This window comes from Medicago truncatula, chromosome 8 (assembly GCF_003473485.1).
Source record: "Medicago truncatula cultivar Jemalong A17 chromosome 8, MtrunA17r5.0-ANR, whole genome shotgun sequence".
NCBI lineage: Eukaryota > Viridiplantae > Streptophyta > Magnoliopsida > Fabales > Fabaceae > Medicago > Medicago truncatula.
Window position 1 is genome coordinate 3,292,155 of NC_053049.1, and position 25,527 is coordinate 3,317,681.

Consider the following 25,527-nt stretch of genomic DNA (forward strand, 5'->3'; position numbering starts at 1 on the left):
AAGCCACAAAAGGCTCTAAACAACGGAAAGTAAAGATTATTTTTGTTCTTCCTATTATTAGAATCAATTATGTTGATGATATTATTCTCGCCACGTCCTCAGATGATTTGCGACAATCTATCATCTCACTACTCAGTTCTGAATTCGCTATGAAAGATTTGGGACCCTTAAGTTACTTCTTGGGAATTGCAGTCACTCGTCACCAACAAGGGTTGTTTCTCTCACAAAAGAAGTATGCTGAAGAAATTCTTGCACGTGCTGGAATGTCCTCTTGTAAGCTGTGTCTAACCCCAGTTGATACGAAACCGAAAATGAGTGCCACAACTAGTAATCCATGTAAGGATCCATCTCTCTATCGTAGTCTGGCAGGAGCTCTTCAATATCTTACCTTCACTCGTCCTGATATCTCCCATGCAGTACAACAAATATGTCTCTTTATGCATAATCCGATGGAAGACCACATGAATGCTCTTCGACGTATCTTGCGCTACATTCAGGGCACAAGCCAATATGGTTTGCATCTTTATCATTCATCCACTACTTCCTTAATTTCATATACAGATGCTGATTGGGGTGGGTGCTCCGACACCAGACGGTCTACTTCTGGCTACTGTGTCTTTCTTGGAGATAACATGATATCTTGGTCATCTAAACGACAACCCACCTTATCCCGATCTAGTGCCGAAGCCGAATACCGTGGAGTTGCCAATGTGGTCTCTGAATCATGTTGGCTACGCAATCTTCTCCTTGAATTACAGTGTCCTATTCACAAAGCAACCATGGTTTATTGTGATAATGTCAGTGCAATTTATCTCTCTGGTTACCCGGTCCAACATCAAAGAACAAAACATATTGAGATGGATATTCATTTTGTTCGCGAAAAGGTGTCTCGTGGCCAAGTCCGAGTTCTGCACGTACCATCACGATATCAAATTGCAGACGTTTTCACAAAAGGTCTTCCCTTGATATTATTCCAAGATTTCCGTGACAGACTCAACATTCGTCCACCTCCCGCTTCGACTGCGGGGGAGTATTAGAATCAATTATGTTTATTGTATATTCATTAGGCATTACTATTAGAATCAATTATGTTTATTGTATATTGATTAGGCATTATTGTATATTCATTAGGCATTCATTAGTTTCTATATCAGAATCAGAAACAATTGTATATCTATCACAATTCTCATCAATAATAATCAGGGGATTACATTTCTATACCTATTTTCATCAATCCAAGATTATTCCATTTCTTCATCTCTGTGTTTCCTTCTTTCTATTGGTTTTTATTTTTTATTTGTTTTACCACTGATAGCTTATGTTGAATCAAATTTAGATTTGTAGGACAGTATGTACACCCAAAAAAAAAAAAAAAGGATTTTCAGTATAGTTGAAATTTTCATGGAGAGTAATTTTCACTGTCAGTATCAGAAATAAAGGAATTTTAAGGATAAAGATCATAATGATCAGCAAGAAAGCAAGTATAAAAGTACTCATGTGGGAGATACTCATAGAAACTCATTATAGAATGAATAGATTGATAAAAAATGATGAATGAGTACAATAGTTTTCCTTAATATAGAGATTAGTTTGAGTAACTAACTCTAACTAACTTCTAACTAAACTACTAACTCTAGTTTAACTATCAACTAACTATAGTTGATTACTAACTCTAGTCTAACTACCAGCTTCAAGTGAAAAGGATTGTCATAATTAATGAAGTAAACTAGGCAATACAAAATAGTAAAATTTCACTAAAATCCAAATAAAAAATAGACCAAAATGCACAAAATATTTTTTTTTCAGTCATGTATATATTCTAAAACTCTCGAAATTAAAAATAAAAAATAGACCAAAATGCACATAATTAATTTACGTGAAGTTTTGTCATTTAACCAAAACTCAATTCATGTAACGTAACGTAACGTCATGTGTTTTTTTCTTTGTCAGGTAGCTTAATGGCTAGAATTCACCTTATAAGGTGAATAAGTGGGGTGTCGGGGTTCGAACCCAGCCCCTGCATATAACAATGCATTATCCTATCAACTGAGTTATGCTCACGGGACAACGTCGTGTGTTTTCAATTCCTTCTTTCTAGCATTTTATGTATTTATGCAATACGATATTTTTTTTTCGCACCGATTTCCGACCCACCAAAAGTGGACGACTAATCCGACTCATGCATAGAGGCGTGCGCACTGACAAATACGATATTTTAATTGATAACTGTCTAATTGATTTTCATAATAATTAATTTTCAAAGTTACTTACCAATTCCACACGTTTCAATCTTCTTATTCTACTTCATCATCTTTTTTTTATTATTCTATATTCCTCATTCTTCTATTATCCCTAGAGTGCTCACAAGCCACAACCATCGAACTCACAAATTTTACCTTCCAAGAACAAATATTTTGCCATACTCTTTCCCAGTTTGCTTTCATGGCAAGCTCCCGCTATTCATCAAAATCTTTGTTTTATAATGCTATTTTTCTATGGGTTGCTAATCACTTTTTTCGGCTAAACTGCATTTTTCACCCTTTAAGTTTCAAAATGTTGCGATTTTGGCTCCCTATTAAAAAAATGAAAATAGTGACCCCCCATGTTTAGGTAAATATGCTCTTTTGTCCCTCTAGCATAAGGGAAATATGTTTTTTGACCTCTTATCTCTACAAAAAGTTGCAACACGTGGTGTCTTCTCGACAATTTTGGGACGGAAGGGACCAAATTTTCATTTCTTTTAATAGAGACCAATATCGCAACATTTTAAAACTTAGAGGGTAAAAAATACAGTTTAGCGGTTTTTTTTTTTTTTTTTTTTTTTGTATTATGTTGTTGTATATTTTCCTATGGGTTGCTTATCTCCTTTGAACATTTGTTTTGTTTTTACCAGAAATATTTTATTAAATTGTTGAATTTTTTGATGTCACAAGACACTTCACAAATCAAGAAGTTAATCAGCAAAGAAGATGAGAATCCATAACACTATCAATACCACTTTTTACATTCTTATCTCAAATTCATATATCTTTTATATGCAAATACATTATTATAATTCATCAAATGAGATGAGATGATTTGTTTTTGTAGAAGACACCATGTATATAAATTTGTATATTTATATACATTTGTATTTCGAGAATTTGGAGAGCATTAGTTGCTTATATCTTCTATTATCAGCATAATATAGCTCATCTTTTACTTCGGCGCTGATCTCACTATCTTCCTTTTCTATGTAATTTATACTCAACTGCAACAACTTAATTTCAGCCATTTTAATCAATGTCAACATATACTTTTCATTCTTACTTATCTTCCATTTTATTTGCTATCAACAATTTCATATAATTAGTAATTATTTATTATTTAAATTTTTCACAAACTAAATATTCAAGATATCTGCACATTCCGCGGGACAAAATCTAGTTTAAAATAAATTTTAGCCCTTTCAAAAGAGAAACCATAAATATCACTCGAATCTAAAAAGTTTTAAACATGAATAATATTTTCATATTTAATCAAAAGTTTTTAGGGCGTTTCTTGTAATATCTTGATAGTTGATCATTTTGTATCATGAGATTGTAATCATTTAAAACATGTCACAGTACCATTTTTCGAATCTAAAAATTTGAGCGATGGACCAAAACTAATGGATTTTAATATAGAATGACCAATTTTGTGAAAGAGTAAATATAAATGTATCATATGATATTTTTTTTCCAAAAATAATCCACTAGTTTATGATACGTTAATGTTTTAATTTTCTGATTTAATTAATGAGTTATATTATTAGAACATCCATTTATATGACAACTCTTGATACAACCAAATTTTACAAAGAAAATGAAGTATGAACACCAAAACCAAAGCAATATATATATATATATATATATATATATATATATAGAGAGAGAGAGAGAGAGAGAACGTAAAAAAAAGAGATAATGTGAGTATGAGATAACAAATTATCACAAAAATTGTCAAATGTGAGTATGTGAGTATGAAACGAGGTATTGACACAAAATAATAGAGAGAATGTAAAAACATGATGTGAGTATGAGAGAGAAGGTTATCACAAAAGCTATCAAAAACGGTTGTACAAATATCATTTCTCTTGTAATTAATGATAAAACTTCCAATTAAATTGAACTGTTACCTTCGTCCCTAATTATAAGACCATTCTACGAAAAAATTGTTCCTTTTTATAAAGATCCTTTTGTTATTTCCAATTAAATTAATTACATTTCTTTACCAACATATATACCCTTATTTAATTGACATATTTTTCTTCAAATAACAATAAATATTATGTTGAAAATATAAATCAACTCTTTCTTAAAGGATATAATTATATAATAGTTATTAATTTTTAGATGTTTAAATGACATTCCTCATTGGTGAAACCCAATACATATATCTTGCCCTCTTTCATTCATGAGTTTGACATTCAATATTATTTTTGTCACCTATATTTAGTGAAAAAAATTATGTTATGTTTGACTTCAATATATACTTTTTCTTAGTGGTTGTTCTTAATTGTGTTAATTTGTGAGCAACTTGCACAATATTTAGAGGGATAAATTAAACGAGACAAATTGTTGTAGATCAGAATATATATTCATATTTGGGACTTCATCTTGAAGGTTTTGATTGAAAATTCTATATAAACTATAAAATGTAAAAGATTTTAAAATTGCCCCAATCGTATATGTGAAACTTCATGGCTTGTGAAAGAGACAGTAAAATATTATCGAGGGAAACAAACTCCTGAGAGGTGGTAAAAGCACACTTCAAACTCCTGAACGCTAATTTAATTAAGTTTTTTTTTTTTAAAAAAAAACTAATTCATTTAATTAAAAAATAAAAATGAATTCACGTGACAACTAGCCCGTACTTTTTCTTTCTTGTTAGGTTATTGTCTACATTAAATTTTGAGGCATAGGAGAAATAAATGAAAACAAAAATTCTAAAGACACAGTGCACAAGCTTTTTCTTTCTTCTTCGGTTATTGTCAAAATCAAAATGAAAAATAAACAAATACTCATTCTGTCTCAAAAAAAAAAAAAAAGTTGGTTGTTTTGTTAATGTATAATTTTGATTTGAAGTTTTTATAATTCTCTATTAATTAGTAAAAATTATAAAAGTTATCGTTTTACAAATATTCATCAAGATTGATTCTAACATTCCTTAAAAAAAATAAGACAAATTTAATATTTTATATGCTATCATTTATCTTTTTATATAATAATAAAAAAATATGATCAAAGTATGTTATGTGAGTAATACCAATGACCAAACAAAGTCAATTATTTTAAGTTTGGATTGAGTAATAGTTTAATTGCACATTTGGTCTTCCACCTTTTTTAATTTGGTAATTTTAGGCCTCTCAATGTTTTTGAACAATTACTTTTAGCCCTACGTTTACCCTTTTTTATATATATTTTGTAGTCCCAGTTCATTTTCCTCAATTTTAAGAATATGTTCATTTGACAAATTATCACAAAAATTGACGAATTCATTTTGCATGTTACAAAGTCCTCGATACTAGTACCACATCCATCTCAATCACAGTACCATATGAAATAAAAAAGAAACCATGTGGGTGTGGTGTCTTGAAGACATGCAAACATTTATTCATATGACAAGTGCATAATTAAATGACTTAAAAAGTCTCATCATAAATTTCTATTAGTTTACCACTTATGCTATATCATTATTTACGTTAATTAATGCCTCCGTCCCATATTAGATAATTTAGTTGATTATGAAACTCATACTAATGCATATATTTTATCTTTAATTTCTTCAATTCTTTATTAAAAAAATTATAAAAATTTAATATTTTAAAAATATTTATCAAGATGAATCCAACAACATCTTCATGATATTATTTATCTTTGTGAATTAGTGAAAAAATATGATCACAGTATATTAAGTCAATAATATATATTGTCAAATATATCATCTATTAAGGGACGGAAGGAGTACTATTTATTACTTTGATTTGTTCAATTAATTAGCTAGTCAACTTTAAATTAACCATAATCATAAAAAAGAAAGATTATTGTTAACTAGTGCTTCGGGGGCACTAGTTAAGAAAGTAAAAAATAGAAAATTTTATTTGAAAACAATAAAGTTTTAAATTTTAAAAAATTGAACATTCCATTTTTTAACAATTTTAATGCAAAATTGTTATATTAGTCTACTTAACTAGTACCCAGGATCAGTGGCGGAGCCAGAAATTTTATAGAACATGAGCAAAAATTTTATCGCAAAACGTTACTTCCTTCCTACGAATAATTTCACGTTTCCTGCAGATAAATTCACATTTCCTACGGATATATCTTTCCTGCGGAACCTAAATCCTTGGCAAAATCTACATGAAATACATTTTTTGCAGAATTTACACAAAAATCCGCAGGTAAATCCGCAGAAAAAGCTAAAAATTCTAATAATGGTAGGACTTGCTACAAAGAAAGTTGGAGCTGAGCCTGGGCACTAACCCAGGCTAGCTGGAGGTGGCTCCGCCTCTGCCCAGGACATTAGTTAACATTACCAAAAAGAAACCATGCGTTAATATTTAACACAATGGTTCCACGTCACATGGTTTTCACTTAACTGTACTATAATAATTTTATGGAAATAATTTGGTCATTGAAATTTTGTTGGATACCGATACACTATAAGAAAAATTTATACAAACTTAATTAGTTATAAGAAAATGAGATGGAGTTAAATGAGACTTCCTCCGTCCCATACTTAATAACGGTGTCTTTTGTGAAAAAATATTGTACTAATATAGCAGACATATTTCACTTTTTAATACAATATTAATTACTTTTTTCAATTATAACTTTAATTAATAATATTACTTTCATCACTTTCAATTCAATATATTCAACTTTGCATTTATGATAGTGAAGAATATACCAATACATAACAAGAGTATTTAATACCATTTTTCTCTCTCTTCTTCATTTATACATTTTTCTTAATATGTGTAAAATGAACAAATGATACAATTAATCTGGGACGGGAGGGAGTACATAGGTACACAGGGTACCAAAACTATTCACAAATAATTTTCTTCAACCAAAGCCAAATTTAATCCATTAATGTTATATTAAAGAAAATCAACAATTTTTTTTGTCAATTAGCCTTTGGGGTTGGAACTCACATTTTAAATGTGGAGAAGTGGGTCCGGGGTTCGAATCCTGACTCATGCATGTATTATGCATTGTCCCTATTAATTGAGTCAAACTCACGAGGACAAATATACAATTCTATATATTGGAGAGGTTTGAAACCAATTTCATGCCATGCAAAACAATATCAATAAGAAAATAAAAAACAAGCATTTATATATACACTATGGGGAAAACCATTGCTTCACTTGTTCTAGTTTCCCTTGTAGTGGCAATACTTCTGAATGGTTATAATGCCGAGGATGGAGGAAGAGGTAATCAACTGAAGAAAGATGATGCTATTTACAAATCTCAAAAGTTTGGGCAATGTCTAGATTGTACGATTTTGTATAATATATGTTTGGTTAATCCTTACCTTTGGACTTTGCATGACAAGTTTTGTTCTTCTAATGATTACAGAAGTAACAAGATCGCATCCAGTGGCAAAGATGCTCCTCAAGTTGTAAGTGATCTTCCATGATCAATGATCGTTTGTGTTTCAATGGCTTGTGTTGTGTGTTATATTAATATATCTATATGTATCTAAATAAAACAATGTTGTGTGAGTAAGAGAGTAATATGCAACATAAAAATTTGTAGCTAAATAACCTTTATGGACTATTATAAGCAAAAATCAACATTTTAAATTTATTCATTAAATGATATACGATCTATAATTAAGACTATATACATCATTAATTGAATTCAATGAATCTAAAATGTAGAGTTTTGCTTATAATAGTTGCCGGATGCTGTATATATCTTGTGGATGATAGATATATTTTATATTTGTTCTATTGACTTTGTATTATGGCAATGATGTCATGTTATTATGGTTATAAATAAATATAAGTAAGGGATATTTTATTAAGTAAATTGAACGACTCCATTGAGATTTTGGATCTTCAGTCCTTCAAACAAATTCTATTGGTCCTAAATTTGCAACTTCAAAACCAATATCCTTCGATGCCCAAATTTAACTCTCGTGGTGAACCAATTCTAAATCTTGGCCATATTCTAAAAGATAATTTGACCAAGAAAATATATAATTGTTTTTAAAGTAAAATTAAAAGTCCATTGAAACCATACAATTTCAAAAATTACCAAACACCAATAGAGGGGCTACTCCATATAGTACCGCTCAAAGTTAGAATATATTGTTAAATATATATGTGGTTTTTACAAATATACCAACTATTTGTTTCAGTTCTTATAAAAAGTTTCTTCGATTTTTAATCCTTCAAAAAAATTTAACTTCACATTTAATCTCTCCTTTTAAGTAAATTTATATGTATAATTTAAATGATATGGCAATACAACGGTGAATAACCCTTACTGATATTGGTTATCTGTACTCCTACCATGTAATGAAAAAGAAGCAACTATATCTCATTATTTATTCAAATGGTGCACGCAATCATATTTACAGTTTATATTCTGATTTTATTATATTCTATCTTATTAATTATAGAGTTAAATATGTTATTGATCTCTATAAATATACTAACTTTTTATTTTAGTCTCTTTAAAATTTTCCTTCAACTTTTAGTCTCCAAAAAATTTTCCATCTTCACTTTTGGTCCCTCTTTTAAAGTAAACTCATATGTAGAATTCATATTTTTGAATCAAATTTTCCAGAAAAACTCATAATATTATAAGAATCTCTCCCAAGAAAAATTAGAATTTTTTAACAAAACATGAAGTTAATATGAATTTTTATATTATTTATGGTTAAAAATTCATATATAATTTATGTTTACTTGAAAAATTCTATTTTTTTTTGGAAATGTTTTTACAATATTCTACACATTTCTGTACAATTTCATTAAAAAAAAATACTAAAATTTACTTTGAAATAGGGACCAAAAGTAGTGACTCAAAATTTTATAGGAACTAAAAGTTGAAGGAAAATTTTAAAGGAACTAAAACGAAAAATTGATATATTTATAGGGACCAAAAACATTTTTAACCCTTAATTATAATAGATTCAATAAAGCCTGTAAAAGTGTATCAATCCTGTAGTTTTTTTAATCAATTGGAGACAGTTCACTTTCTCCTCATTTTCAAGTCAAAACAATAGAAAACAATGTATATATCTGGGGGAGAACCTAAATAAACATATTGAAACAACTTCTTAGTGTCTCACAGAGATGAATGAAGAAAAATACAACCACAATACATAAAGTTTCCGATTTAACTTCAATATTGAGATAGAAAACTATCATTCCCAATTACATACAACCAAGAGAAGAATTATGGTAATCATAGTTATATACCATATAGCAAATTATAAAGTAGTTAATCAAATGATAAAAAGATCTAAATTCAGAAAGGAGGTGCTGATTTCATTTTGGTATAGTGCTCTTGGAGTCTCTTACAATTAAAATTGAATTTTTGTTCTTTCTTTTCAAGGTGAATTGTTTTCTCAAGGATTTCCAAAGTATCGGAAGATAGACTTTTGATTTCTTTCAGAATTTCGACCATTTTTTTTTGACATTTTGAATAAGTATCTTTCAAGAGAGATTTTTCTTGGAGAAGCTTATTTACTTGCTCCTCAAGTAATTGAATTTGTTTTTGGTATCCTCAATTTGATGATCTATATCTTTGATTTTATTCTCCACAGCAGCAACTGATTCAATAAATCTCTTTATTTTGTCCTTGGAAGCCTCAACTTTATACCGTGTGTTTTTGTGGTTCAATTTAAGCTCTTGAAGAGAATCAACATTATCACTTCTATCATCAGTGACGATTGTAGCTTCATTCAAGATTTTAGCGAACTCAGACTTGTTTCTCAGACAGTTCATCAATCCTATCTCCGATTTTGAATAATAAACGTTTTAACTTTTCTCTACGGTTTGTGTGATTTGGAAGATATTTCAAAAGGTTACTTGAAAAAACTATATGTCTCAAGTCATCAAGCAGTGATTGATTGATTCCCTCTCAACTTGAGTAGCTTCTGATCGGTTTGAATTGGAAGCGGAAATGGTTTCGCCTTACTTTTCTTTGTTTTTATAGGGGACAGAAACTGTAGATGACTTGGTTTTGAAGTTGCAGAGAAGTAAACTTTTCTTCAGTACTGATTCTTTAAAGAGGATGAAGAAACTGAGTCTGTCACAACTTGATCATGTCAACCTCATCGATATTTTGGTATTCTCAAGTTTAGTTGATATTTTGATCGTTTTTACTTGAAGTTTTACTGTACGCTCATCGCTCAATATTGGAATCTCAGTTTAGAACTAACATGAGTAACTGTAACAGAATAAGAGTGCAAATTACTCTCCATTGAAATTTCAACTATACTGAGTATCTAAATTTGATCCAACACATGCTACCAGTAATAAAAAAATTAAAAATAAGAACCAGCAGAATGAAGTAAACTCAACAAACGAGTACACTTTTAGAATCAAGAACCAAATGACCCAATTCACCAAAGAAGAACATTCATGTAATTGGTATTTGCAAAATAACTTTTTGAAATGGTGTATTTGAAGATGAAACCACAAAAGGTCCTAAACAAAAGGCTAAAGATTATTTATGTTCTTTATATTTTCATTAAGACAAGATTATTCCATGTTTTTTAAGCATAAAGTTGAATGCTAAAGGTTCGTGGAATTCTGGAATGGAACCTCAATGACTGCACTAACATGTGTGACACTAATGCATATGATGTTGTTGCATCCAAATCAGAAAATTTTGTATCATATAATTTGCGCTATCCAAAACTATTTTCTTTCAATTATCGAGTGAGTAGTTAACTAAAGAGAGAAAAGAGGGTTAGTGGATAAGATCAAGTCAATATTACGGAGAAAATAACGTATTTTTTCCAATAAAAACATCTTTTCATATTTATCCCGTATAATTATCAGACAATATATTTAAAACTTTTAAAATATGCTCTGTTTACAACACATTACACACAAAAACTTTGAAGCTTTTGGAGGCTGCCAAGTATTGGTAGATACAATGATGACATGCTCCAAAACGAGCAAATCCTTGACATGGGATTCATTGTGGATGACATCAAAGACCACATGAGAGAAGAAAATAGGATCCTGCAATCGATCACATTAATGCCCAAGCATTGTCAATCCTCCCTCCCAGAAAAATATTACAAAACACATACAAGGGAGTTCCATATTAGGACAATAGGCGTGCTCAATCAAAAATTGTTGAGATCTCAATTATGGTTCAAGCATAAACATTCTCCCACTCTCTTTGCAAGTCTCGTAAAGTTTTTTCTACTTGTCTTCAGTAATGGTTCATTCTTGACAACAACTGATGGTTCCATTTTCACATCAAGTGATGGTTGTACTTCCTCTTCAGCTGATGGATCCATTTTTACATTGGGTGACGGTTTCAATTCCACTTCATGTAATGGCTCCATTTTTGCGTCACTGGATGGGGCAACTTCCATAGCATTTGATGACTCGATTTCCATAGCATTTGACTGATCGTAAATTAGATAGACAGTCATCTTCTTAACAGTCCATCCATGCCCAATAGATACAAAAATCTCCACATTGTCACCAACTCCTAATTTTGATACCACGTCTTGCCAATCTTCATCATTAAAAGACATTACTGTGTCTCGCCTGTAAATTTGGATAGTTAATTTTGTGTAATTAATAATCAAGACACTAGTCAGACCTTCAGTTGCTAAGTTTTCAGGTGTTGTTGAATAAAGAACACATAAAGTCATTCCCTTCATGCAGTAATTGGTATCGTCGGGAACTTGAAATAATACAGAAGGTCCTTCACCTCGATAGGCTAACCAAGAAGGATAATTATCACCCGGAAGGAAATTATCACGAGAATTGGTTGTCAATCCCTGAATCATAAACATATGCTTAGTTATTTATGTTATTCAAATTATGCTATGCAAATGGACATTTTCTGCCATTTATTGTGTCAAAATAGTGTACTACACAAAAGTATATATGAGGAAACTGATCGCAATATAACTCCTTTCCACTTTCCTACAACTCGTCTTTCACAATAAAAATTGTAATAACATATATATGTTTATCTACAAATTCTCTCTGGGTTCGACAATCTTATCAATCTATACGAAGGATTTTTCATTAAATAGCTCTACTTGCACATTACTGTTACTTGCATTCCCTTTGAAGAGTGTCTGATAATATACAAGGCCTAGTATCAACATCTTAGAAAATCCAACCATTTTATGCCTTCCAGCTATTTTCTCTTCAAAACATAAGGAATAGTATTCTTTTCAATTATGTAGAATAATTTGCTCCTTTTCACACACAGTCGATTCTAGAAACTAAATGCTAGGATATAGAATATTGTTAAGAGTTGTTACTTCGGATATTCTTAGAAAGTCTTTAAATAGCCTGAAAGGGTAGAAGGGAAAGACAGTTATGAATAATTAAGTTTAGCGACTAGAGAATGCTATAGAGTGAAAGGAAGGTTATCATCTTTATTGTATACCTTTTGAATCTTCTGTTTGAATCTCACTACATCAATTCCTTCAAGCTTATAAAAAAAAAAAAAAAAAGTCCTACATTGATTTGCAATCATTATTTTAGTTATAATTATTCCTCTGTTGATTCAAATATCCCCAGTTTTGGGAAATCTTTCTTATGCCAGGAGAAAGGTTCCAAACAGTAAATCACTTCTTTGTGAATGCAAAAGACTTGCGAGCCAACGTATGAAACATCTAGAAGCTTTTTTTTTTTTTTTTTCTACTTAAGGGAATCATTCTAGCAACATCTAACTTATTGTTATGGATTACTACTAATGTAAAGGGCAAAAAACAACATATACTAATACTCAGTTTTAAAAAAAATAAAATCTAGTTACCTAATACTTGTTAGATTGTAGTTATATACTAAAACTACTTAAAAAACAATTGTTGAACTAGTTATTAATATTGTGCAGTAAGAAGATCCTATATATCCTTCATATCAACAAAATATAATTTTATTATTCTGTTCCTCTTTCTCCTTGTATATCTAAAGGACTAAACCTGTGTATAACTTCAATAGTTATTCAACTATCCTTTTAAAGTTACACATTTGTTATGAATATGAACAAGCTAAAAAAATGTAACAAATATAGACATTAACAAATAAATGTAATGAAGATAAAGTTAAAAACAATGACAAAGAAAAAAAAGGATATAATAATTATCTAAATATTTACTTCATTTCTATTTTAAACGTCTGACCTTAGTATCCATATTAGTATCTGATAGATACTTGAATAAAAATGTACATTTATGAATCTTTACCATTTAAAGAAAAACATGCAAATGGAACATAATTCCATGTTCTCTTAGTAATGATAAAATATTAGGTGAGAAGATTGAGAAGGAACCTGTGATAAGCTCTTCCCAAGAATATTGATGACTATGTGGCAATTTCCCATTCCAATCAAAAGAGATCTCAAGGAATGATCCGAAATGTGTGATGCATGTGATATTCCCAATTCAGTAAGACCGGCATCATATAGATCATCAAGAAATCTTCTGAATTCTTGTTTCAGTTGAATCTCTGAGTCACATTGTACCGAAACACTTCTAAGTTTTGAACAGCTGCTAAGTATTTGTGATTGATAGACTAAAGCCAGATTATTGCTCTCTATATCCAAGGAAGCAAGAGACTTTGACATGCCACCAAAAGGGGAAATATGTGCTACAGAATTCATTGTTGGTGACATCCAAGACCTAATGAGAGAAGGAAAAACATGATGTGATAATCCTTCATATCCACATAGAGATATATATCCAATGCTTTTTGATCTCACTATCGAAAATGGTGGTTGTTTGACTCCAGTATTTGCTGCCATTAGAGTTGTCAAGGATTCCATTTGCACTATATCTTCTTCCAATTTGTCAATCTTTGAACAACCAGAAAGGATGAGAGTTTCCACTGTTCTCAATTGATAGATCTCTCTTGGGAGATTGCTAAGACTCGTACAGTCCTTCAAATTTAACAGAAGAAGATTCTTGAGATCTCCAATGGACGGGTGTACCTCCAACAGACTTTGACAATCCTTCATAATTAGCTTTTCTAGGTTTGGTAACTTTGAAAAGTCAGGGGTTCTTTTCAAGTACTTAGAATGACTGAGATTTAGGATCTTCAGTCCCTCTATCAACTACAAGAAAATAAATGTTTTAAATGACTGAAACCGTGGCAAAACATCTGTTTCCATTAACCATTTATTTTAAAAGGAAAATCTAATCTCATATGTACCTGAGGCTTCTTCCAAACTTGTGTGAGATTACTGTGTTTTAAGTCCATAGCAACTACATTTTTCTGATAAAAGTTTTCTGGTGTGTATTTTAATGGAAATCCTTGCCAAGAAAGCCATCTCAGGTGCTTTGAAAAACACTTGTAATCTCCGATGACTTGTACATTATCAAGTTGCAACAATCTCAATCTCTTCATTTTCTCAAAAGCAATTGTATCAAAGCAAACTCTATTGGTCTTTGGCAACTTCATAACCAATCCCTCGATGGCTTTTGTTCCCTGTGACACAAAGAAAGACCGTAGAAAAATAAAATAAAAAGGAAATCTTAATTTGTAGTTTGGTGACTAAAAAGCAACACAAAAAATTGCAGCCTAAGCCCAATTATATATAAAATGACATCATTCTCATGAACTAACTCTCCAAAAACTCGACTTGTTACATGAAGACCTGTGTATGGACAGACACATGTGAGATAATGAATCCCACAATTTTCAGCCAATAGATTGGAAAAGTAAATACATTTCTGAAACATAGTTTTTGTTATCTTTAAAGATAGTGAAAGATGACAAACATTCAAAATACAATGTAGAGAAATTCTTACGGTATGGTCTTCCAGTACATTAACTACGTCCTCATGACACCACAATCGGGTACGCTTCTCAGGCTCCTCCGGTGAACTTTCACGAACAATTTCCCTTCCCATGTCTCGTAGCAAATCATGCATTCCAAGCTTTTTATTCTTTTCAACTTTTATGAGGCTTCTCTCTATCAACACTGTTATTCCAATATCAGCATGAAGTCCACAACCATTTAGTATCTTTGTAACATAAGCTCTATCCTTGCCGATAAAGAAACAACAGACATCAAGAAATATATCCTTTTCCATACGATCGCTTAAACCATTAAAGCTAATTTTTAGTTTCTCATGTATTTGATCATTGGGTATTTTTTCAAGCTTTGATAATACACTCTGCCACTCTTGTTTTCTCCTCTTCAATAAGTAAGATCCAAGGACTTCAAGAGCTAGTGGTATTCCACCACAATAGGCAACTACATATCTTGAGAGAATAAGGAAGTCTTCTGTTGGAATTACCTTCCTAAAAGCATGTCCACAGAAAAGCTCAAGGGACTCGCTAGCATTCAATCCCTCTGCTTCATAGATAAAATCAACTTCAAGGATATTAAGTACACGCAGATCTCTGGTTGTGATGATTATTACACTTCCCGGACCAACACTATTTCCTTCACATAGTGCATTAAATTGCTCAAGCTCACTAACATCATCAAGTACAGCAAGTATGCGTTTTGAACGAAGTCGTTGCTTGATCATAGCTTTTCCTTGCTCAACACTAAGCACCTTTATCTTTCTTGTTTTCAGGATATCTGAAAGAAGTTGTTCTTGTAAATCGATTCTGCCCCTATCTTTCTCCCAAACTTCTCTAATATTAGCAACGAAGCTTTGATCTTCAAATTCATAACAAAGATCATTGTATATGACTTTGGCAATAGTGCTTTTGCCAATCCCCCCCATCCCCCAAATCCCTACTAAACAAACTTTTCTTGTATTTTGTCTTAAAAATCGAATCGGCTTTTCCGCACGGGGTTTTAATCCAACTTGAAAATTTGGCAGAGGTAAGTATTTTTTGTCTAGATTTTTCAAAACTTGAGAAACAATTTCCTTCACAACTTTGCTTTGATTACTGCAACAACAAATATTACAAAAAACAAAAATGGAAATAAAAATGAAGGACGTGAAACATATACATTTGACTCAATTTCCAAAAAAAGTCAACTCAATTTCCTTAGGCTTTGCTTGCGAGTTTGGAGGGAAAGGGAGGGGAACATATAGATGACATTGAGGGAGAAAGACTTTGGGGATTCATTTTTCTTTATAATACAAAATCCTCCTCATTTAGAGAACTCAAAAATTATATTGGAGGAGAGTTTTTCAAGGTTTACATCAATTCTTCAAATAGTTATAATATTTTTAAAATAAAAAATATATTAATCATAAACATTAATTTATCATTCTCTTAAAAATTACTCTTTCAAAAAATGTGCAAGATTTTACCATTTTCTCCTGTAAAACTAACCCTCCAAAGTTTTCCCTTCCAAACTCTCAAACAAAGCCTAAAGGTGCGCTAGATTTGCTAAGAGGTAGGTATTGGACAAAACAACACAACCCAAGGCAGTACAACACATGACAACTTTTACGATGATTAACAATTTTGTCTTATACGATGTTTGGTGGACAAAAATGTTATTTTGGTAATTTAGACAACTTGTACTTGAGAAAAAATTATATTATGAACAGTTATACAATCAAACACAGTACAACTTCGTCGTATCGCTTATTTTTTTTTATAAGATCAAACGCACCCTTAATCAAGTTCAAATACTCTATATGTATAGCATAAAGCCTTAGTGGCACAACAACAAGAAGAAGAAAATCATAGCATGCAATATGAGCACTAATTAGCAAAAATAAAATAAAACCAAAACAGAATGAATAATTATATTTGAACAAGTATTTTGATATAACTTTTGGGACAACTTTATTGTTCTCTCTTCTCATTGATTAAAAATAATGGAGAGAGAAAAAGAAAGAGAGAGAATAATAAGATAATTTTTTTTGAAGAATAAGAAGATAACGTGAATATGAGAAAAAAAATTTGTACAAAAATGGTTGTACAAATTTCATTTCTGAAATAAAATAGACATATTTACCTGTAATTACTCATATCCCAACCAGTCAAATACGAAACATCGCGGAGTGCCCTTTTTTTTCCAAATATAATTTGATCTAACTCATCTACTAATATTACCGGGGAATGTTGACGTATATTCGAAGGGGTGATACCGTTAAATACTGGCATAACAACCTGACCGTTATCTGCTTTGCATTTCATGATTTGTTCGAGTTCATTAAGACACCAACTAGAATTAACGTAGTTTTTAGAGAAAACAACGATGGCTATCTGAGAACCTTGTATTGCTCGAACTAATTCTGGTCCAAGCTCCTCTCCCTTTTTAAGATTCTCATCATCAAGAAAAGTATTGATTCCAGCGTCTGTGAGAGCAGCATAGAGATGAGAAACAAAAGTCTTGCGAGTATCTTTCCCTCTAAAATTGATGAACACGTCGTGTATCCATTGAGGTCTGGACCTTGAAGAAGAAGAAGACATGTTGGATATACTACTGATGATGGATGTGAACAACGGACTCACTGGATTTCAAGCATTTACAGTCAACTCAAAGCTAACACGGTTGAACACAGCTCACCTCCACTCACATTCCGATTTTATAATTAGTTTAACACAATCATTTTGTATTTTAATAATTAAAGGATTATTCAATAATGTACACTAGCTTATTTAAAAAACAATTAGTGTATTCTAGCAAATTCATTTAATTAATTGATTAAAATATGATTAATTATTAATAATATAAAACTAATATAATTGCTACTCACTTGCTACCAAGGAAGCAGAGTGAATTGAACTTGTCCAATGCGAAGAGCGACACCCTCGTCTATTAAGCCCATTTGATGATGGAATTGGAGAGCGTTAGGAGTGTAAAAATTAATAAATAAAGTTTTATTTTTATTCGTAAATTATATTTGAAGCATTGTGGTAATTTACCTAATAACCAATAAAATATAGCCACATGAGCATATTTGCAAATGGATTAAAAATTAGTTTGGGGATATCATTTGTAAATTTACTTATTTAGCTAACTTTGATGAAAATTGCTCTTGACACATTTCATAAGGTTGAGGCACACAAGTAAAATATGTTTTTGCCCCCTCAGCAGTTAACTGCCGAGGAATTTAAAAATTGATTGCAGTTAACTGCCGAGGATCTTCTGCTACAAATATGGCAGAAACTCTCTCATCCATTATTCATCTCATCTTCCAAAAAGAAAAATTCAAATCTCTCTCACAAATCTCTTTAAAAAACCCAACCAAATTTATTCAACAAAATCACAAGTAAATAATTATAATGCTATTAACTTACATTTTAGTTGTTATAAATGTTTTTATCTCAAAAACTAAAAAATAAAAACATTTGGTTACTTACTTGTAAATTTATCTCAAACTTACAAATTTATCTCAAAAACTAAAAAATAAAAATAGTGTTATGAACTAAATGAAGGAAAACAATGCTAGAGATTAATAAAAAATTCGCTTGGTGAAATTATAAATTTAGATGAAACCTAAACCCATCTTAGTTCATACATTAATATTCACATAAAAAAAAAAACTTAGTGGAGGCATATATTTACCAAACCAATAGAGGAGCTAGCGATGAGTTAGAATGTATGTATATACGTCAAATATATTCGGTACAGTAATGAGAAATTAACTCAACAAAATCTCATGGCCACATTAATTGAAATTTGAAACAAACAATAACCACACAATTCATATATAAACTCTTTTATGATATAAAACATGCCACTATTTTTCCTAGTTCACAGAAAATATTGAAAAACACAAAGGACAAAGGTACGCCCAACAAAAAATTGTTGGAACGTCTACTCTAATCCATACATAAACATTTCAGCAAAACTCTCTTTACAAGTCTTGTTAAGATTTCATATGGCTTAGGCAATGGCTTAACTTCCACAGTAATCGATAGCCGTCTCCTTTTCACATCAGGTGATGATTGCGCTTCCGCTCCAGGGGATGACTCCGTTTTCACATCGAGTGATGGTTGCACCTCCACTTCAGGTATTGGTTCAATTTCCATAGCAGCTGGCTGACCATATATTAGATAGACAGCCGTCTCCTTAACAGTCAATCCATGCCCAATAGCTACAAAAATCTCCACATTGTCATCAACTTTTAAATTTGACACTACACCTTCCCAATCTTCATCATTAAAAGACATTATTGTGTCACGCTTGTAAATTTGGATAGTGAGTTTTGTGTAATTAATGATTAAGACACTAGTGATACATTCAATTGGCAGGTTTTGAGGTGTTAACGAATAAACAACACACAAAGCTATTCCCTTCATGCAGGAACCACTATCCTCAGGCACTTCGAAATGTACTGAAGGTCCTTCGCATTTATAGGCTAACCAATAAGGATAATTGTCACCCGGAAGGAAAGAATCACTAGAATTGGTTGCCAAACCCTGTATCATGAACATATGCTAAGTTATTTATGAAATAGTGTTCTAAACAGACAAATGTATATATACAAGTAAACTGATCCAAGGAAACCAGGCAATATAGTTCCTTTCGCAATAAAACTGTAACGGATACATGTCTGTCTACAAGTTCTCTCTCTGCACTATGATCTTATCATTCTATGCAAAAGATTTTTGTAAACTTGATCTACTGGCCTGTTAACAACATTTTAGAAAATACCTGACATTTTATTCAAGTCAGTTACTTTCTCTTCAATGCATTAGCAGTACTGTTGTCACTTCTTTATGAATAGACGTATGCAACAACTTGAAGCTTTTGTTTTCTAATGAAGGGTTACATTATGGAAACATTTTGCTTACCGTTATGGATTCCTACTAATGTAGAGAGAAAAGAAACAACATAAACTAAATATTTTAAAGCTCGGTATCTGTAAAAATAATTATCTAGTTACTTGATTCTTTGATTCTTGTAAAGGCTGTAGCTTTATTTTCTTGTTAGATTGTAGGTATATCATATATGCTACAAATATTTTAAAAATAACTGTTGAACTAATGCTTTTGTATTTTATAATATGATGATCCAACATATAATTCACATCAACAATAATATAATTTTAATATTTTGACATCTGAAGGACATTAACTCGTATAGATTCAACAATTATTCAATTATCCTATTAAAAGACGTTTTATGTGTCAAATATAACAAATAAAAGAAAAAAAGATATGTAGAAAACGGTAAAAGGATTTAATTATCTCAAAATTAATTTCACTATGTTACACATATGACCCCTAGCATTGATTTTAGTTTACCTGAACGATACCTAAGTAAATTTCTAGTTGCTTTCAGAAAATTTTATACTACGATTTAATGAAATATAGAACAAAGAAAACAATTCCATGTTCTCTTAATTAATAATAAACATCAGTAAAGGTGAAAGAATGGAGAAGGAACCTGTGCTAAGCTCTTATCAAGAGTATCCATGACTATTTGGGAACTTCCCATTCCAATCACAATTGATTTCAAGGAAAGATTTGTGATTTGGTGTCCATGTGATGTTGTTTCCAACTCAGTAAAATTCACATCATATAGATCATCAATAAATCTTCTTAATTCTTGAGTAAGTTGATTCTCTGACTGGCATTGAAACCAAACACATCGAAGCTTTGAAAGGACGGTAAGCATTGGTGATTGATAGTCCATATTATTACTTTCCGCATGCAAGGAAACTAGAGACAATGAATTGCCTGCAAACGGAGAAATACGGGATAGGGAATTTCTGGTTGGTGACATCCATGACCAAATGAGAGAAGGAAAAACATCAGACGATAATCCTTTATATCCACATAGAGATATATATGCAATGCTTTTTGATCTAACAATCGAAAAAGGAACTTGTTTGACACCAGTATTTGCTGCAATTAGAGTTGTCAAGGATTCCATTTGCAATATATCTTCTTCCAATTTGTCAATCTTTGAACAACCAGAAATAATGAGAGTTTTCACTGATTTCAATTGATAGATCTCTCTTGGGAGATTGGCAAGACTTGTACAGTCCCTCAAATTTATCAGAACGAGACTCTTGAGGTCCCCAATGGACTGGTGTACCTCAGACAAGCTCGGACAGTCCTTCATAATGAGCTTTTCTAGATTCGGTAATTTTGAAAAGTCTGGGGTGATTTTCAAGTACTTATTATGACTGACATTGAGAATTTTCAGCTTGTCTAATATCTGCAAGAAAATGATTGTTTAAAAGAAAATGGAAAATGTGAAGGTCGCAGCAGATTATAATGTCATCAACCTTTGAGTTTTGAGAGAAAATGTTGTTATACCTTGGTCTCCTGCCAAACTTGTCTAAGATTGCTATGTTTTAATTCAAAAACAACTAAATTTTCCAGATCAAAGTCATTCGGTATAAATTTGAAAGCAGATCGTTGCCAATCAACCCATCTCAGTTGTTTGGAAATTAACCCATATTCTCCCATAAGGTGAACACCATCAAGTTTTAAAAGTCTCAGCTTTTGCATCTCCTGCAAAGAATCAGTACCAAATATAATTCTGCCTGTTCTTTGGTACTTCAAAATCATTCCCACAATAGTATATGTTCCCTGCATGTGAAGTAAAAAAAGCTGAGAAAAGTTAGAGAAAATGTTCTTCATTTTCCTTGCTTGCTAGAAAGCTAGGTAGCATCGACACTTCATATTGAGGGTGTGTTTTGCATCCGACACAAGCTGGTGCTAGACAATATACATACACATGTGATTTTATTCAATCATTTGTTTTTTTCTCAATTTATTATTACTATTGTCGACGTCTTACTGTAAAATATCGTGTTTGTGTTGGTGTGTCATTGCTAGAAAGTAATACACATTTCCATGTTAGTATATAACGGCAGAGGAGAAGCAGGCTAAGCACGTACATAATGAAAATGAGAATGAAAATTCAAATAATACATTTGAAAAAATTATAGGGGATGGTCAAAGTTCTTACGGTTTTTTTTGACAATACATGCAGCACATCGTCATGAAACCACAATCGCATATCTTTGATTGAACTTTCACCAGCAATTGCTCTTCCCATGTCTCTGAGCAAATCATGCATTCCAAGCTTGTTATTCTTTTCGACTTTTAGGAGGCTGCGCTCTATGAGAATAGATATTCCAATATCAGCATGAAGTCCACATGCATTAAGTATCTCTGTAACATCAGCTCTGTTCTTTCCAATCAAGAAACAACATATGTCAAGAAATATGTCCTTTTGTGTATAATCTTGTAAACCATCATAGCTGATTCTCAATATCTGTTGCACTTCATTGTTGGGAATTTTCTCTAATTTTGATAGTGCACTTCTCCATTCTCGGGTTGTCCTCTTTGATAAGTAACTTCCAAGGACTTCAAGAGCCAGTGGTAATCCTCCGCAATAACCAACTACATTTTTAGTGAGTTCACTAAAACTATATCTTGGATATGGTTTTTGAAAAGCATGCCAACAGAAAAGTTCAAGGGACTGGTCTTCGTCCATTTCTGTCATTGTGAAGATATGGTCACCACTAAGTGATTTGAGAAGGCGTCCATCTCTAGTTGTAATAATCAATACACTTCCCGAACCGAACAACTTAGGATCTGCACACAGGTTTTTTAATTGCTCAGATGTGGTCACATCATCAAGTATGACAAAAACTGTTTGTCCTCGAAGTCTTTTCTCAATCTTAGTTATCCCTGAGGCAATGCTATGAATCTCTTGTTTTATTTTCAAGAGATCTAAAAGAAGTTGTTGTTGTAAAGGAATAACCCCTCTATTATTATTATCACAAACTTCTCGAATACTTTCGATGAAACTTGCTCTACCCTTAAATCTAGAACGGATTTGATTGTAGATAGCTTTGGCCGTGGTTGTTTTCCCGGATCCACCCATTCCCCATATCCCTATCATACAGACTTCTGTTGATTGATGATCAATAAACTTGGTAATTTGTTGCACACGGGAATCCAATCCAACCGGATATTCAGTAATAGACAACAATGAGATATCTAGTTTTGCCAAAGTGTCCTCAACAATTTGCTTCACTAGTTCACCTTCATTACTTGGGTAATAATAACAGTTACAAAGACAAAGAATGAGCATTAATCAATCATGACATAATCTCAAAAGAAATTACGCTTTAGTATTGATTACCTTACCTGATATTGTTGAGATCCCAGCCAGACAGATTTGAAACTTCAGTGAGTACGGTCTTCCACTTGGACAACAGTTCATGCTCTCTATGAATTGCATGGAGTTCAAAAATTGTTCCAAAATTACCTTCCAGCTTACGGACATGCGATGGGTCAACATGGTAAAATACGGGCATAACCACCTGCCCATAAGTATGGCTGCAATGCAGGATGTGTACAAGTTCGTTAAGACACCAGCTAGATCCTGCATAGTAAGGTGAGAGAACAACGATAGATATCCGAGACCCTTCTATTGCTCTCTTTATTTCTGGTTCCAGCTTATTTCCCTTTCTAAGCTCCTTGTCGTCACGAAAAGTGCGGATTGCTGCATTTGTGAGTGCAGCATAGAGATGAGAAACGAAAGTCTTTCGAGTATCCTCCCCTCTGAAACTTATGAACACGTCATAGATCAATGGATGATTAGAGGAAGAAGACATTATTGTTTCGATCAATTTTAACCAAGTCAATGATTATACAAAGCACAAATGCAGAATGAAGTGTAATAGTAATGAGATACTATGTTTTTCTTGTGCTTGTGACCACTCACCTCACGTCGACCAAAGGGAGTCTCCTGTGTAGCTAAGGATAGGGGGGGAAAATAAAAATAAAAATAAAAGGAGGAATAGTATTGCTTTTTTTTTTTTTTTAAATAGTCTAGCATTTAGTTAGAGAAATTCACTTTCAAAGTGAATAAAGGGTATGTTTGGGGTTCGAATTCTAATATATATATATATATATATATATATATATATATATATATATATATATATATTATCCTTATTAAGTGAGTTATTACACATTTTTTTTTAAACAATCTAAAAATATTTTAATCACACTAAGAATGAGCATGATTTGATTCATCTAATACAAAAAATTGTAGAAAATACAAGTTTGACTAAAAAGTATGAGAAAAGTAGTTAGTTTTAGTATTGTAATTTATGAAGGTGATTGTCAAAAACTTATACTTTTTCTTTTTTTTCTGTCAAGTAGTTTAGTGGTTGAAACTCACAAGGAGCGACCCCAAGAGGGTGAAGATATCACCATCGCAACATAAAAAACACGGCAGCGTAACCCATTCAAGCCTTGAAACCATCGGATCTGCAAGAACAAGAGGTGGACAGATCTGCAAACATCCAACCTGCTTGGACAGAAACAACCACGACCTTTGCAAATTGACGGTAGCTCAAACAAAACGGCGACGATGAAAGTTAAAACGCGGAGGTGCGCCGGACGCCGGAAGTAGCACAACCCACCTCGACTGCAAGAAACGGTGATGCGAAGGAAGGAGGGAGAAGCTCCTCATCCCACCACCAAGATCACGGTTACATCTTGGACGGGGAGGGTTTGGATTGTGTAGGGAGGAAGGCGGCTGGAGGATTTAGAAGAGAGAAGTTAAAGAGAAAGTTTTAGAGAGAGAAGTTACGTTACACCTCTATAATACTATAATGTAACAATTTTACTATATGATGAGGATCAATATGGAGTTTTCTCTTGGCCCCTTGCGCTACCATTGTTAGGCCACAATTTCAAGAATTTTCAAGTAGAGAATTTACATGAATGATCTCACAATCACACTTACCCACATTGATTGATCCTCGCATAGAGATGTCTCTATGCTATGCATAACCCCTTAAGCAAGCTACACTAGAAACAAGAGTAACATAATTCATAGGTGAATTCTAAGGTGCACAAGTGAAACAAATTTTACACCATGCCACACAATTACATTATCTAAGAGCAATTACGATATTTTTAAGTTTTGTAAAGGAATAAAAATGCCTTATGGAATGCACCCAAAAAAAGAGGCTATGTGAACAACAAAATCATATAAGAGAACAAAAATGCTACTTAGAGCGAAAAAGAAGTTCACGATGATATCATGGCTATGCAACTAACTTAAGCCCGTATTTATTCCACCAAAGAAAAGATCTGACAGTTGTTGTAATTTCGTGATCAATTCGCGATAGTGTTGTTCGCTATAAACAGCAATACTCGATTACGAAAATGCTACTTAGAGCGAAAAAGGGGTGCATTAGTTTTGAACACAAATTGTTGCATCTGTAGGAAGGGTAACATGTGGCGAGACCTCTATTTTAGGCCAATATTTGAAAACCTAAAGCGAGATTTTGGACCGTTTTATCTTTGGACCGACCATGAACATCATTATTGATCAATACGATACATGGGTTCTCAATACTAGTTCCACAATCGTCTCAACTACACCATTCTCAAATTGAAGAATAATCCATCTAAAAACA

At 32.1% G+C, this 25,527-nt stretch overlaps 3 protein-coding genes across 5 annotated transcripts; 1 reads left to right on the top strand and 2 right to left on the bottom strand.

Annotated features, from left to right (window-relative positions):
* Nucleotides 1-149: 149 nt before the first annotated feature.
* Nucleotides 150-1,037, top strand: LOC112417195 (uncharacterized mitochondrial protein AtMg00810-like). Its single transcript, XM_024772405.1, has one exon. It carries the CDS (start codon nucleotides 150-152, stop codon nucleotides 1,035-1,037), a length of 888 nt encoding a protein of 295 aa, XP_024628173.1.
* Nucleotides 1,038-11,029: 9,992 nt separating this feature from the next.
* LOC11423959 (disease resistance protein RUN1) lies at nucleotides 11,030-17,688 on the bottom strand. Its single transcript, XM_003626880.4, has 5 exons — nucleotides 17,127-17,688; nucleotides 15,001-16,099; nucleotides 14,402-14,677; nucleotides 13,524-14,303; nucleotides 11,030-12,012 (listed from the first exon to the last, which is right to left on the bottom strand). Exons 1-5 carry the CDS (start codon nucleotides 17,582-17,584, stop codon nucleotides 11,362-11,364), a joined length of 3,264 nt encoding a protein of 1,087 aa, XP_003626928.1. The 5' UTR covers nucleotides 17,585-17,688; the 3' UTR covers nucleotides 11,030-11,361.
* A 1,076-nt stretch (nucleotides 17,689-18,764) lies between these two features.
* Nucleotides 18,765-24,772, bottom strand: LOC11422000 (disease resistance protein RUN1). 3 transcript variants are annotated; one of them, XM_024773187.2, is made up of 6 exons: nucleotides 24,279-24,772; nucleotides 23,237-23,659; nucleotides 22,047-23,139; nucleotides 21,389-21,664; nucleotides 20,511-21,287; nucleotides 18,765-19,540 (listed from the first exon to the last, which is right to left on the bottom strand). In XM_024773187.2, exons 1-6 carry the CDS (start codon nucleotides 24,311-24,313, stop codon nucleotides 18,941-18,943), a joined length of 3,204 nt encoding a protein of 1,067 aa, XP_024628955.1. In that variant the 5' UTR covers nucleotides 24,314-24,772; the 3' UTR covers nucleotides 18,765-18,940. The 3 variants fall into 3 exon arrangements, with proteins under 3 accessions (XP_024628955.1, XP_003626929.2, XP_013444085.1); XM_003626881.4 differs by having other exon boundaries at nucleotides 23,237-23,653; nucleotides 24,279-24,771; XM_013588631.3 differs by lacking the exon at nucleotides 24,279-24,772 and having other exon boundaries at nucleotides 23,237-23,983.
* Nucleotides 24,773-25,527: the final 755 nt, after the last annotated feature.

Excerpts from the sequence above, each read along its gene's own strand:
- LOC11422000 (XM_013588631.3), bottom strand. The coding sequence starts at position 23,706 with ATGTCTTCTTCCTCTAATCATCCATTGATCTATGACGTGTTCATAAGT. Across the intron at positions 21,288-21,388 it reads AAGTTTGGCAGGAGACCAAG|ATATTAGACAAGCTGAAAAT; the intron begins GTATAACAACAT and ends ATTTTCTTGCAG. Across the intron at positions 19,541-20,510 it reads TTGATAAGAGCTTAGCACAG|GGTTTGGCAACCAATTCTAG; the intron begins GTTCCTTCTCCA and ends TTCATGATACAG.
- LOC112417195 (XM_024772405.1), top strand. The coding sequence starts at position 150 with ATGAAAGATTTGGGACCCTTAAGTTACTTCTTGGGAATTGCAGTCACT.
- LOC11423959 (XM_003626880.4), bottom strand. The coding sequence starts at position 17,584 with ATGTCTTCTTCTTCTTCAAGGTCCAGACCTCAATGGATACACGACGTG. Across the intron at positions 16,100-17,126 it reads TGGGATATGAGTAATTACAG|TAATCAAAGCAAAGTTGTGA; the intron begins GTAAATATGTCT and ends TTGTTGTTGCAG. Across the intron at positions 12,013-13,523 it reads TTGGGAAGAGCTTATCACAG|GGATTGACAACCAATTCTCG; the intron begins GTTCCTTCTCAA and ends TTTATGATTCAG.